The 14,607-nt window shown below is 37.5% G+C and overlaps 1 protein-coding gene across 7 annotated transcripts in view; it reads right to left on the bottom strand.

The window, feature by feature from the left end:
• Window positions 1-14,607, bottom strand: part of OSBPL9 (oxysterol binding protein like 9) — a gene marked incomplete at its 5' end in the record, with an annotated part of 174,611 nt that overhangs the window by 63,305 nt on the left and 96,699 nt on the right. For all 7 annotated transcript variants that reach the window (XM_079696752.1, XM_079696754.1, XM_079696750.1 and 4 more), the window contains one exon: window positions 6,444-6,520. In XM_079696752.1, the coding sequence (XP_079552878.1) occupies window positions 6,444-6,520 (77 nt within the window). The remainder of the gene's footprint in view (window positions 1-6,443; window positions 6,521-14,607) is intronic.

Raw genomic sequence — 14,607 nt, 5'->3', positions numbered from 1 at the left:
GGAGCAACTGAGCCCCATGTCCCACAACTACTGAACCCGCGCTCTAGAGCCCACGAGCCACAATTACTGAGTCCATGTGCCACAACTACTGCAGCCCGCATGCCTAGAGCCTGTGCTCCGCAGCAAAGTAAAGCTACCGCAATGAGAAGCCCACACACCTCAACAAAGAGTAGCCCCCGCTCGCCGCAGCTAGAGAAAGCCCACACACAGCAACAAAGACCCAATGCAGCCAAAAAATAAATAAATTTATTTAAAAAAAAACACAGTACATACCAAAATATCAGATTTTTTTAAAAGTGTCCTCCAAATCTTCCATCATCATCATCATCATCATCATCATCATCATCATCACGGGTCAGTAGCTTCAAAATCTAAGGCACTATCATTTTTGACAGTGTAGTGTAAATAGTTAAGTCCTAGTAAAAATTTAGTGGAACCAGTTATAATTAGGGTTTCTTTTGATAGATTTAAGTGTTAAGACTGGTATAATGGCAATAGAGAATATGACTTATGACAGCCTCTTAATAATATAGCTACAGTCCAGAGTCTACCTTTTCACGGTTTCATGTTAGAGATAACTGTGTTACAGACATATAATTCTCATTTTCCTAATCCTAGTGTAAAGTTAGTGTGCACAAAAGATGTAGCATTTAAAATGAAAAGTAATTAAACAATACAAGGCAACATACCCATTTTATCCCAAGAAACTATAGGACTTCTAAGCAAATTTGTGTTGAAAAAAACTCAAATTTATGTTTAAAAACACTCAAGTGTTTTTAAAGAAATCTACAAGTTGTTTTAGAAGAAAATTAAGTGACCAATGCCTTAAAGTCATATATGCCAACTGATTTCCAACCCATGTATCAAAGGGGTCTCTAATACTTATCTTCAAACTACATAACTAAAGCTACTAAGCAATTAAATTAAATTGATACTTAATTTTTTTTGTTGTTCAAGAAAAGAATGGAATATAGTGATTAAGAAGCATAAAAAACATCATTGGGGACTTCCCTGGTGGTGCAGTGGTTAGGAATCCGCCTGCCAAAGCAGGGGACATGGGTTCGAGCCCTGGTCTGGGAAGATCCTACATGCTGTGGAGCAACTAAGCCCGTGCTCTACAACTACTGAGCCTGTGCTCTAGAGCCCACAAGCCATAAATACGGAGCCCACGTGCCACAACTACTGAAGCCTGCACGCCTAGAGCCCGTGCTCTGCAACGAGAGAAGCCACCTCAATGAGAAGCCCGTGCACCACCATGAAGAGTAGTCTCCACTCACCGTGTGCAGCAACGAAGACACAACACAGCCAAAAATAAAACAAAATAAATAAATTTATTCTTAAAAAATCATCATGTTGTATACTTTAAACTTATACAGTGATCTATGTCAAATTATCCGCAATAAACCTGGAGGAAAAGATTGAAAAACAAATACAAAACAAGAACAACTTAAAAATAAAAAAACACACCTCCAAATTTCCCTCTTGCTGCATCTCACAAAAAATGTATAAAACACAATCTGAGAAAAATCAAAACACTAAGGTTCAGGGTTAGGGTGGATCTTTAAAAATGACAGGAAGTCTATTGACTAAAAAATAGGCCAACTTTACCTATAGCTATTAAGATGAAGAGAGCATTTTAACTATACAGAATTTATGTACTACTTTCAAAAATATTATTTCTGCTAGAGAGTCCAGTAATGTTTACCTATAAATCACATTCTACTCTGATGTCATTTTAGAGACAGATGACAAATACTTTTGATTACAACAGATGAAAAGAAGAAGCAAAAATAGGGGAAAAAAACGCATAGTTTCCCTAGGAATTTGCCTAGCAACTTAGGCCAAATGATTAGAGCAGACAACATTAAAAGACAACTCTTGGAAGCAGGACATGTAGCTCCACTATTTTGTCTGACCAGTACCCAGAAGTCTCAAAATTAAAGTCAGCCAATAAATTTTCACATAGAAAATTTAGCCAGATGGAATAAATATACCATTTGGCATACAGTAGAAGCAGTCCCTAACTTGTGATCAGGACCACCATGTTCCAGAAGTTTCTATATAAATTATTTGCAATTCTTAATGCATTATGAAACAAACAAACAAAAAATATTTGGTTCAAGGTTAGGAATGAATACCCTCTACACAACCCCACAATGATTATGATAGTGTACTGCTTATTCATCACTGTATCTTTAGCATCTCCTCACACAGAGACTGGCATATATTAACTGCTTAATAAATGTCTAATGAATGAATGAAATGCCAGGTACTACACTACAAATATAGCAGTATACACAGCTAAAAAGGTTGAAAATGGGTAGTCTAACAAGGAGAACAGAGAAAGCAGAGGGGCAGAAGGCTAATGTTTTTCTATTATAAGCCTTTTAGTACCATCCAATTTTTAAATTATATGAGAAAGGTGCTATTGCCCTAATTTTTACAGTTAAATTCTGCATTGGTCATTTAACTTTCTTCTGAAACAACTTACAGTTTTCATTAAAACCACGTGAGTTGCCAAAACTGGTTAGAAGTACAGAGCTCGTTGCCACAAGATGGATAAAACGGCTTTGTATTGTGTGATTACTCTTCATTTTAAATGCTCCAGCTTTTAGGCACACTAACTTTACATTAGGATTAGGATGTTAACAAACTGGAACTCTATGTTTTTCTCTAAAGAAGGGGTGTAGGAAAGACTATTGCTTTTATTTTATATACTTCTACATAGCTAAATTTTTTTTGGAAGCATGACTTACTTATGACATTACTGTCGTTTTTTAAAAATTCAATTCCCATGATTTTTATTTTCTTCTTTATACTAGGCTGAGCTCCATAAAGACAAGGACAATATGTCATTTATTCACAATTATATGCCCTACAACTAGTATAGTGCATGGAACACATAAGTGTCTGATAAATATTTACCAAATAAATAACTTTTCTGTATTCTCTATATGTTCTGAATTGAGCATGCACTATTTTTTTTAAGTTTTAAACTTTATTTTTATAAAGAGAAGGCAGGAAAATATAAGTTCTAAAAGATTTCCATAAAAACAAAGTTAAAATATATTTTTGGCAGTTAAAGGAATAATCTTTAGCATCTATAAAACTGGATCATTTGTTTTTAGTTGTTTCCCAAGAGTTCAAGATAGACAGGCCACCACTATTACAACAAAATTTATTTAAAAAAATGAATCCTTGAATCCTAAATTCCAATTTAGGAGCCAGAAATTTGTCTGCCCTCAGTGACAGCAACAAAATTGGCAACATTCCTTAGTGGAATTTTCCTTTGTTGTAGGAACCCCAAGTAACTGGCTACTTCATACCATTTTACCTGTGGAAGAAGTGACACATCTACATTGCAATCATTTCCTTTGGGAAACAAAGGGCTTCAAGGGAGAAAAACAAAACACATCTACTTTCCTACATGATACAAAAATAAAATCTAATGAGGCCAGGGAAAACAATACATCTCAAAGTTCTCAATAAAGAGCAATATAAAAGCAATCTAGGGCTTCCCTGGTGGCGCAGTGGTTGGGAGTCCGCCTGCTGATGCAGGGGACATGGGTTCGTGCCCCGGTCCGGGAAGATCCCACATGCCGCAGAGCGGCTGGGCCCGTGAGCCATGGCCACTGAGCCTGCGCATCCGGAGCCTGTGCTCCGCAAAGGGAGAGGCCACAACAGTGAGAGGCCTGCGTACCGCAAAAAAAAAAAAAAAAAAGCAATCTATACATCATGTGTTTGTTCATTAATTCCTTCAATTATTTCTTTATTTAACTAACATTTATTGAGCACCATTTAGAATGCCATTGAGAGCACCATTTAGAATGTACAGGGGGTGGAATGGTAAGAGTAGTAGTTGCATTAGTAATGGCTTGAAATTTGCTAAATTATTACTATAGCTAGGCATTATTTCAGCAAATTTACATTTAACTCATTTAATCATCAAAACAACCCTATAAATTAGGTACTTTTATTATCTTCATTTTATAGATGAGGACATTGGAACTCAGAGTAATGTCAAGAATAAGTGGTGGCACTGGGATACAAACCAAGACATTCTGGTTCCAGAGTCAAGTCCTTCACCATACTTCACCATCTCTGGGAAGAAAATCTTTACTTTTTTTGCGAATCAAATTAACATTTAATTACATACTTCTAAATGTCCCATCTTCTGCATGTATTAACGTTAATATATATATATATATATATATATATATATATATAACTCTTTTTATTACCTGTATTTTAAAATATCAAAGTTATCAGAGTCTAAGACTTCCCAAAATTATCTTTTTCTTCTTGTTATTCCCAAAGACATGTAAATTCTCTTCAAAGCAAAAGCTCATATATTCTAAAATTGGATCAAATTAAGTACCTGACCTTAACGAGTCTGCATCCTAACCGACGAGGTGGGAATTATATATACTTCAAAGGATAACAAAAAGAATATAGTAAGGACTCAGTGAACTGTGCAATGAGTATGACATTCAAAGGAAAGAGATCACTGAGTTTGGGGGGTCGGGGAGGAGGGGTTGGTCAGGGGAAGCTCCACAGAAGAGGTCAGTTCTGAACTGGGCTTTGAAGAAAAGAGGCAGAATGCAAAGGCAGAGTGGAGGCAGATGGCATTACAGAGAGACAGAGCATCATGTACAAGAATGTAGAGACCAGAAATGAAAAGATGTGTTCAGAGGAAAGCAAGTAAACGGCAGCACTCTAGTAGGTTTGTGTAGGGGTACAGTGGTGGAAATGTCTAGAAAGGCAGTCTGAGAATAGATCACATAGAGACTTGAATATCAGTCTAACCAACTGTGGAGGGAATCTCATCTGCCACATTCAGTCTAATCTGAATCTTAAAATACTTATCTTCTTACTGGATCACAAATTTGCTAAAATGATGCTAGTCATTTATAAAACTGCCTAAATTAAAAAGAAACTTATGGGGCTTCCCTGGTGGCGCAGTGGTTGAGAGTCCACCTGCCGATGCAGGGGACACGGGTTTGTGCCCTGGTCCGGGAAGATCCCACATGCCGCGGAGCAGCTGGGCCCATGAGCCATGGCCGCTGAGCCTGCACGTCCGGAGCCTGTGCTCCGCAACAGCAGAGGCCACAACAGTGAGAGTCCCATGTACCGCAAAAAAAAAAAAAGAAACTTATGAAGAAATTCATTAAAAAGAATTCATAGAATTTCTTCATAGAAATTATGAAGTTGCTTTTAAAAAGCATAGCTCACAGAAACTTACAGATCTCCTAATTCAACTCCATATTCATTTCTTACAGTCTCTTAAAAACAACTTCCTCATGTAATGTTTTTTAAGCCTCTGTTTGAATAACTTTCAAAGTGATGGGGAGTTCACTATAGGACCTGGGGTGTCCTATACTAACTTGTCTAATCAAGCCAATTCCTGAACAAGGTAAGTAGAGATAAAGGACTATAAAACATCAGCTTTCTAGGATTCAATCCTGTAAATCAAAATAAAATAAAATCCTCTCTATATGCCACAATACAAGCTCTTTCAGTGGAGAATAAACATAGAAGACTATCTTTAGTATGGTAGAGTAGACATTTGTTGTTTTTGTTACCTAGGATCTTTTCTTCCCTATTCTGACTTTGCTTGGGGGCAAGGGGGTTGGGGGGACCACCTTCTACTCTATAAGCTACGTGTTTCTGATGAAGCAGGTAACATCCCATTTCCAGAGGAAGAACATATGGCTATGAAACTGTGATTGGTCAGGACAGGGAAAGTGATTGAAGCTGAGGTATCAGCACTAATCCTCTTAATCCAGAAAGAGCAATAGCCTCCTATAGATTTGGAGTTCCACCAATGGGAGGCTGAAATTGCTGCAACCATCTTACTACCACAAAGGGAGAACCTATCTAAAAATGAAGCCAACCCAGAAGAACTAAGACCTAGAAATAGAGATGAGGGATCTTGGTCCTCATGACATTGTTTAAATGCCTACTTCAAACCACACCCAAGCTAGATGTGCTTTTTTCTTTTAAACCAGTTTGGGTTTTTTCTTTCACTTTCATCCCTAAGAGTACTACCCAACACACATGGTAACTGCCAAATCCTGTAACAAGAAAAGTAGGTTAACTTCTCAGCACTTATCTATTATTGTGCATTATTATATAATTTGGCTATACCAATAACCAACTATAGATATTAAATGTTAAAAATGAACTTGGCACATTTTAATTTTAACATAGCATTTCACTTTCAACATTGCCTTGCACTGTCTTGTTTCTAGACAAAAATCAGTATTTTAAGCAGAAGAAAATGACTATAACTTTACTATATATTATAACACTGTAAAGGCAAAAATAAACAACTCAGAAATTAAAAGTTTTCCTTATATCCTATCAGTTATTTAAAAAAAACAAAAAGAAAACAAACAAAAAAAACCTAATGAACTATCCAGAAGCCATGTAAAGACTCTTACTTGAAGCTGAAGAGTATGTCGAAGAATAGTTTCTTCTAAGGCATGGATCCACTTCTCTCGCTCATCAGCATCACGAGCTGGAATAAAAGTTTATAAAAATTAAAACCTTAATAGAAAAAGAAGAATACTCCCCAACTCTTGTAAGGTCAACATAACTTGGATATTAACCTGACAAGACTATTATGAGAGAAAAGAATTTAAGGCAATTCTAATGCAATAAAATACATGCAAAAGTCCTTTATAAAACTGTAATATGTCAAGTCGAAGTTGAGTGTATTCCAGAAATACAAGGTTGGCTGAGTATGCAAAAAATCAAGCAACATCCAACAATATAAAAATACATATGAACAAGGTTATTCACTGTAGCATTGCTTATAATTACAAAATATTGGAAAGAGCCTCAGTACTCAGACAGAGGAAGGTGGTTGAACAAACCATGGAGTACAATGCAGGTGTAAAAAAGAGAACAAGGAAGATCACTTTTGAGTGATTTTTCAGATACACTATTAAATGAAAAAAGAAGAAAGAAGAGGATATAAGAAAATATACATGCATCTGCTTGTTTGTGCAAAATAAATAGAAGAAGGATGAACTATAAACTAAAGAGACTGGTTACCTACAAAGCACAGTGGGAAAGGATGGAAATCAGGGAAAACAGGAATGAGTTAGTAGGGATACAGAGGTAGCAACACTTCTCTGAATTTATTGTTTTTTATATAGTCAGACTCTTTAGAACCATAGTAACATTTCACACACTCTCCCCCTAAATAAATAATTTTAAATCAACCAGGATGGGGAGGGGGAACCCAGAACAGAATATAAATAGTAACAAATTAATCTAACTGTATTACAAATGAATAAGACAATCACAAAGAAGGGTATGAGGAAGAAAAAATTAAACCCAACTAACTTTGAAAACAGTATTCTAACTAGATAATGCAAGGCTAAACCAAAACATAACCATACACAAACACTGTACAAAAACTGCACGAATACTGTAAATCTGGTTTTCACAGGAGTATAGTTTAGCAATTCTGTAACTACAAACAAGTGAATATATTGTAGATTATGAGAACCAGGTTTCTCACTGTCCGAGGGAAAAAAATTACAAATAAGGAAAGGGAGAAGGCTAGAATGAGCCATGTGGTGTTGGACTAGAATGGGAGGTATCAATATGAACTCAGGGTTTTAGATAGATAGACAGATACATACATACATACATACATACATACATACATACATACATAGGAAGTGCCTGAAAAAGAATGGGGGCACGTCAAAAGGAAACAGGAGCCAACCTGAAGGAGTTCCAATAACCAAAGCCTAAAGAATGTGAGCAACAGAATAACTGATAGTACTGAATTATAATTCATAGAATAAAATAAATATCTAAGAGTGCAATATTGATATAAATAAATTACTTGAATAAGTAAATAAATAGGGAAGAAGGCACAGCTCTTTCTTCAGAAGAGTTACAATTCATAAGTATTGTAGGGATGAAAGAAATTTTTAAATCACATTCAGACAAACACGACAGCACTAATTACTGCAGGCAAGATCCACCAATGGCATACTGATAGCTAAAAACAGTGGGCAAAATTTGAGGAGAAACAGGATATTAGCAGAGTCTCAAAGTTATCTCCCCCAATATATTTATCAACTATGAAAGGAAGAACAGTATTTTCATGATGGAGAAGTCTGGCAGACACTACCTTAATCCAGTGATCAAGGTTAACATCACCAGTAACAAATGTCTTGATGCATACCATCCCCCGCACAATATGACCCACTGAGAAGGAAACAGCATCACTTCTGTAGTATTCTTGCCAAAAAACACATAATCTCAATCTAATCATGAGAAAACATCAGATAAACCCAAACTGAGAGACAATCTACAAAATAACTAATACTCATCAAAAATGTCAAAGTCACGAAAGACAAGAAAAGAACAAGGAACTGTCATAACTAAATGCAATATGGGATCTTAGGTTGAACTCTGGAACAGAAAGGGGGCATTAGAAGGGAAAAATCAAATGAGCTCTGTGTTTTAGTTAGAAGTATTGTACCAAATGGGTCAATTCAGGACATCAGAGCCTGAGCAACACAAGGAGGGCATATACATCAAGCCAAGGGACAACCTGGCACAGGGTATCAGAGCCAGCAGGATGAAGAGGGAAACTACACAGAAAAGTGCAGCATGGAGAGTCAGAGCCCAAGAAAGGTGAGGAAGGAGTCCACACTGTCGGGGGCAGGGTCAGCCTGGCACAAGGTTTACCAGGCTGAGTGTAATGAGGGTGACATGCACACAAGGAAGTGGGTGATGATGGGAAACTAATTACATACAGAAGGATTGATCAAATGAGTAAACATATTCTCACTGTTTCAGTGTAGTTCTCAGTGTGGTTTCTCACTGTTGGAAAATATTAATAGTTAGAAAAGTGGTAAGGGAGAAAACCAGAATGATTTCTGTGATGTTAGATTGGAAATAGAGGTATCAGTATGAACTCATGGTTTTCAATATTTATGTAAATAAATACATATGGAAATATAGACATGAATACACATTTATGTACACATGTATATTACATTCATACGTTTCCTAGCTCTGAGAGGGCCTGGGCACCATGACAGCCAACAGCAATAAGTACACCTAGCAGCAGGTATTGATTCTAAATACTATTCTCCATTAAGAGGAACTAAGGCTCCCTGGAAAAATGGTTGATTCCGGGACTAGGTCAGGGAAGATAGAAAATTAGTCTGGAACTTCTTTTTTGTGCCAGAAAGTAAGGAAGAAAATACTCAGAGAATGATAGGAACATGTCAAGAGAACACAGAAGTCAGCTTAAAGAAAATCCTACTGGCCAAATCAAGGATAATTTGAGCATTAAAATAAATAATGATAGTAAAGAATTATAATCCATTGAGTAAAACAGGAAACCATGAGTTACTACTGATACACATAAATTGAAAGTTTGTTGAGGAATGGGATTCAGCATAGCTTCAAAATACCTCCCCACAAAATATTAAGAAGGGAAAAAGACAAAATTTAACAACAAAAGCCTGGCAGATACCATCTCAATCAGGTTATCACAGTAAATGTCATCTGTTATGGGACAAATTGAAATTCTGTGATAAAAACACAGAATCACTTCTGTGATATTCAGGCCAGATAAATAATCTGAATTATGAAGAAACATCAGGAAAAAACAAACTGAGCGACATTCTACAAAATAATTAGCCTATAATCTTTAAAAGTGTCAAGGACATAAAAGTCAAGGAAAGGCAGAGGAACTGTTCCAGACTGAAGGAGACTACAGAGACACGACAGCTAAATGCAAAATGTGATTCTGAACCAGATTCTCTTTCTATAAAGGACATTTTTGGGACAACTGGCAAAACCTGAATAGAGTCTAAGGATTAGATGGTATTAATGCATCAATGTTAATTTCCTGATTTGAATGGTTGCATAGTGTATATACAGGAAAACTTCCTTGTTTGCAGGAAATATATAATAATAAAACATTCAGGGGTGATGGGACATCCAGTTAACAACTTACTTTCAAATAGTTCTGAGGCGGGGGGCAAAGTTCTTTGTACTGTATTTGCAACTTTTTTGTGTGAGATTATTTCAAATTTTTTAAAACTGTATTTTAAAGACATTATTATAATAAATCAAAGAAGACATAAATAAACAGAAATACTGTTTCATGGGTTGGAAGATTCAATACTATAACAATATTCGAATTGATCTATAGATTAAATGCAATGCAAATCAAAAGTCCAAAATGCATTTTGGGGAATTTGACAAGCTGATTCTAAAATACAAATACAGGGAATTCCCTGGTGGTTCAATGGTTAGGACTCCACACTTCCAATGCCGGGGCCATGGGTTCAATCCCTGGTTGGGGAACTAAAGATCCTGCAGGCCATGCAGTGTGGCCCAAAAGAAAAAAAAGAAAAAAAACCCCAATATAATACAATACAAAGACAAAATGGTACAAAAGGTAAAGAATAGCAAAGGCTTTCTTGAAAAGAGAGAAGCATTCTTAGAGGATTTACTTTATCACATATAAAGTCTTACTATAAAGCTACAACAGTTAAGAAAAAGTGGTACTGGAGCTAGGATAAATAGCAAACCAATGAAACAGAACAGAGCCCAGAAACAGACCCACTCACATATATGGACACTTGGTTTGTGGTAAGTGTGGTTCCAAAGAACAATAAGGAACAATCTTTCAATAAATGGTGCTAGGACAATATGGGGGGAAAAATGAAACTTGACCCTACCTTGTACTATACATAAAAATCAATTTCAGGTGATTCCTTAATTCTTAAATATGAAAGAAAAACAATACATTTTCCAGAAGGTAAAACAGGAGATATCGTCATAACTTTGGGATAGAAGAAAGCTTCTTAAACAGGGTACAAAACTTAAACAAGATATAAAGACAATGACATAAATTTAACTACATCAAACTTAACAATTTGGGTTCATCAAAAGACATCATTTAGAGAATATCATGGTAAACAACTGTGACATATGAAATTAAAGAACATGGACTCCAGAGCCAGAACGTCCAGGTTCAACTCTGAACTTTGCTGTCTATTAACCATACAACTTTCAACAAGTTACTTAACCTTTTTAAGTCTCAGTATTCTCATCTGTAAAATGAGGACAGTAATAGAATCTATCCCATAAGGTTATTACAGACATTAAATGAGTTAGTCCAAATATAACGCTTGGACAGGTAAATGGCATAAGGTAAGTGCTCAATAAGCAGTAAATATTATTATCATCACTGTTGAGCATTTATTACAACTTATCCCTGACTCCATGGAGCTCAAAAATCTGGTAAAAAGGACAGATTTGTATTTATCTGTATAAATACATGGCTTACGTCACCACCAAAGGGTATGAATGAAAAATCAGGGAAGGCTTATGTCACCACCAAAGGGTATGAATGAAAAATCAGGGAAGAACTCCTTAAGGAGTTTAGATCTTAAAGAATAGTAATTAGTTCGTCAAATAGAGAAAGATAAGCACATCCTGAAAGTGGAAAGACACTAACAAAGGCACATAAGCATGAAAAGGGTGAAAACTGGGAAACTGGTTTCAATGTGTCTAGAACAGTAGGCTGACAGGGGAAGAGGAAATGGCAAGAGTTTAGGATCCCATCCCAAGGAGTGTGAATGGACTTTATGACAATGGGGAGCCCCTGAAGAATTTCAAGCATGAGAGTGACACGGTCTAATTTGCATATTAAAATTATCAATCTGGCAGCACTGTGGACAATGAAAACTGAAGGTGGCAAAGACAGAGGTGGCATTCCAGTTAGGAAGTGGTTGTGAGAGTGAGGCCTGAACTGAGAAATGTCTGGGGCGTGATGTGAGGCACCATTCTCACTGCCATCAGGGCACCAATAGCAATCACCTTTAAATCTGCCACCTCCTCACAAACAACCACCAGATCCTTCCTTGACATAGTTCCTCTCTCTACCCTTTCTTTCCATCCCTACTGACAGCATGCTCGTTCAAGCTCTCATACAGTCTCATGCCTGTAAACAAAACATCACCACAAAAGTAGTACATGTGCTTAACTCTGCTAACTCGAATGCAGCCTGCACACCTCACTCAGATTTGAGCTTATATTGCAAGGCTGCTTCCATCAAAAACCTCAACATTCTCCCATACCCTACTGAATGTACCTAATCTCCCTGTCTAACAGTAAAGGTCCTCCACATCTTTTATTTCATGCCTCTTTTTTTTTTTCTTTTTTTTTTTTTTTTGCGGTACGTGGGCCTCTCATTGTTGTGGCCTCTCCCATTGCGGAGCACAGGCTCTGGATGCTCAGGCTCAGCGGCCATGGCTCATGGGCCTAGCCGCTCCGCGGCATGTGGGATCTTCCCGGACCGGGGCACGAACCCGTGTCCCCTGCATCGGCAGGCGGACTCTCAACCACTGCACCACCAGGGAAGCCCTAGCTACCTATTTTACATTTGGTAGTGTATATATGTCCATGCCACTCTCTCACTTCGTCCCAGCTTACCCTTCCCCCTCCCCGTGTCCTCAAGTCCATTCTCTACGTCTGCATCTTTATTCCTGTCCTGCCCCTAGGTTCTTCAGAACCAAAACAAATTTTAAGGTTAAAAAAAAAAAATGGGCAAAGGACTTGAATAGACATTTCTCCAAAAAAAGACATACAAGTGGCCAATCAGAACATAAAAGGATGCTCAATATCACTAATCATTATGGAAATGCAAATCAAAACTACAACAAGAGGGACTTCCCTGGTGGTGCAGTGGATAAGTATCCACCTGCCAACGCAGGGGATATTGGTTCGATCCCTGGTCTGGGAAGATCCCACATGCCACGGAGCAACAAAGCCCATGAGCCACAACTACTGAGGCTGCGTTCTAGAGCCCGCATGCCACAACTAATGAGGCTGCACGCCACAACTCCTGAAGCCCGCATGCCTAGAGCCCGTGCTCTGCAACAAAAGAAGCCACTGTAAGGAGAAGCCCATGCACCACAACAAAAAGTAGCCCCTGCTCGCCACAACTAGAGAAAGCCCGTGTACAGCAATGAAGACCCAACACAGCCAAAAATAAATAAAATTAAATCTTTAAAAATAAAAACAAAAAAACTACAATGAGATAATCCCTTCACATCCATCTGGATGGCCACTATCAAAAGAAGAGAAAATAGATGTCTTGGCGAGGATGCAGAGAAGTTGGAGCCCTTGTTGATGGGAATGTAAAATGGTACAGCCACTATGGAAAACAGTACAGAGGTTCCTCAGAAAATTAAAAATAGAATTACCATATGATCCAACAATTTAAATTTTGGGTATATACCACAAATACTCAAAGCAGAATCTCAAAGAGATATTTGCACATCTATGTTCATCACAGCATTATTCACAATAGCCAAGGGCTGGGTGCAACCCAAATGTTCATCAACAGATGAATGGATAAAGAAAATGTGTAATATACACACAATGGAATATTATGCAGCCTTTAAAAAGGAGAAAACCATGTCATATTCTATGACATGGATGAACTTTGAGGACATTATGCTAAGCGAAATAAGCCAGTCACAAAAGGACAAATACTGCATGATTCTACTCATATGAAATATTTAAAGTGGTCAAAATCATAGAAACAGAAAGTAGAAATGTGTTTACCAAGGGTTGGGGGTGGGGAAGAGGGAGAGGGAATTAGTGTTTAGCAAGTATAGAGTTTCAGTGTCACAAGATGAAAAGTTCTAGAGATCTGCTCCACTACAATGTGAATATGTACTACTGACCTATACACTTAAAAATGATTAAGGGACTTCCCTGGTGGTGCAGTGGTTAAGAATCTGCCTGCCAACGCGGGGGATACAGGTTCGACCCCTGGTCTGGGGGGATTCCACATGCTGTGGAGCAATTAAGCCCGTGCGCCACAATTACTGAGCCTGCCTAGAGCCCACAAGGCACAACTACTGAGGCCGCGTGCTGCAACTGCTGAAGCCTGTGCACTTAGAGCCCGTGCTACGCAACAAGAGAAGCCACCATGATGAGAAGCCCACGTACTGCAATGAAGAGTAGCCCCCGCTCACCGCAACTAGAGAAAGCCCATGCGCAGCAATGAAGACCCAACACAGCCAAAACAAAAAAAAAAGTTCAAGATGATAAATTTAATGTTATGTGTTTTTTACGATAGTTTTTTTTTTTTTTTAATGGAGGCTTGGACTAAATTGTCCCTTCCAGCTGAAAATTCAATATTCTATTATGCTGACTAACCTAGCCAACCTTCTCCCATTCTCTCAGGAGGCAGTAAACAAACCTCTACCCTACTGTATCTAATAGGAAAAATATCTTTGTGGATATGAAGCACCAATGAGATATCTGGTTATTATTCAATCATAATAAATTATTTGTTGATTAGAGAAATAAAAATATGGTAATGATATACACAATTCACAATCCACCTGCAGAAACAGCTCTCTAGAAGTAAAATTAAAGCTGTACTAACTCTGAATGAACCCCTGCTAAAAGGGCCCAATTTAATGAATTAGTTAAAACAATTTATAGATAGTACATTATTTTCCCCAAATCTATATAGGTTAACTCTTCCTCCCTCTTTTTATAATGTTATTTATACATTCAGCTTATCTCTATGAT

Source organism: Hyperoodon ampullatus (assembly GCF_949752795.1).
Source record: "Hyperoodon ampullatus genome assembly, chromosome: 2".
Lineage (NCBI taxonomy): Eukaryota > Metazoa > Chordata > Mammalia > Artiodactyla > Ziphiidae > Hyperoodon > Hyperoodon ampullatus.
This window is presented reverse-complemented; position numbering and strand designations above follow the sequence as displayed.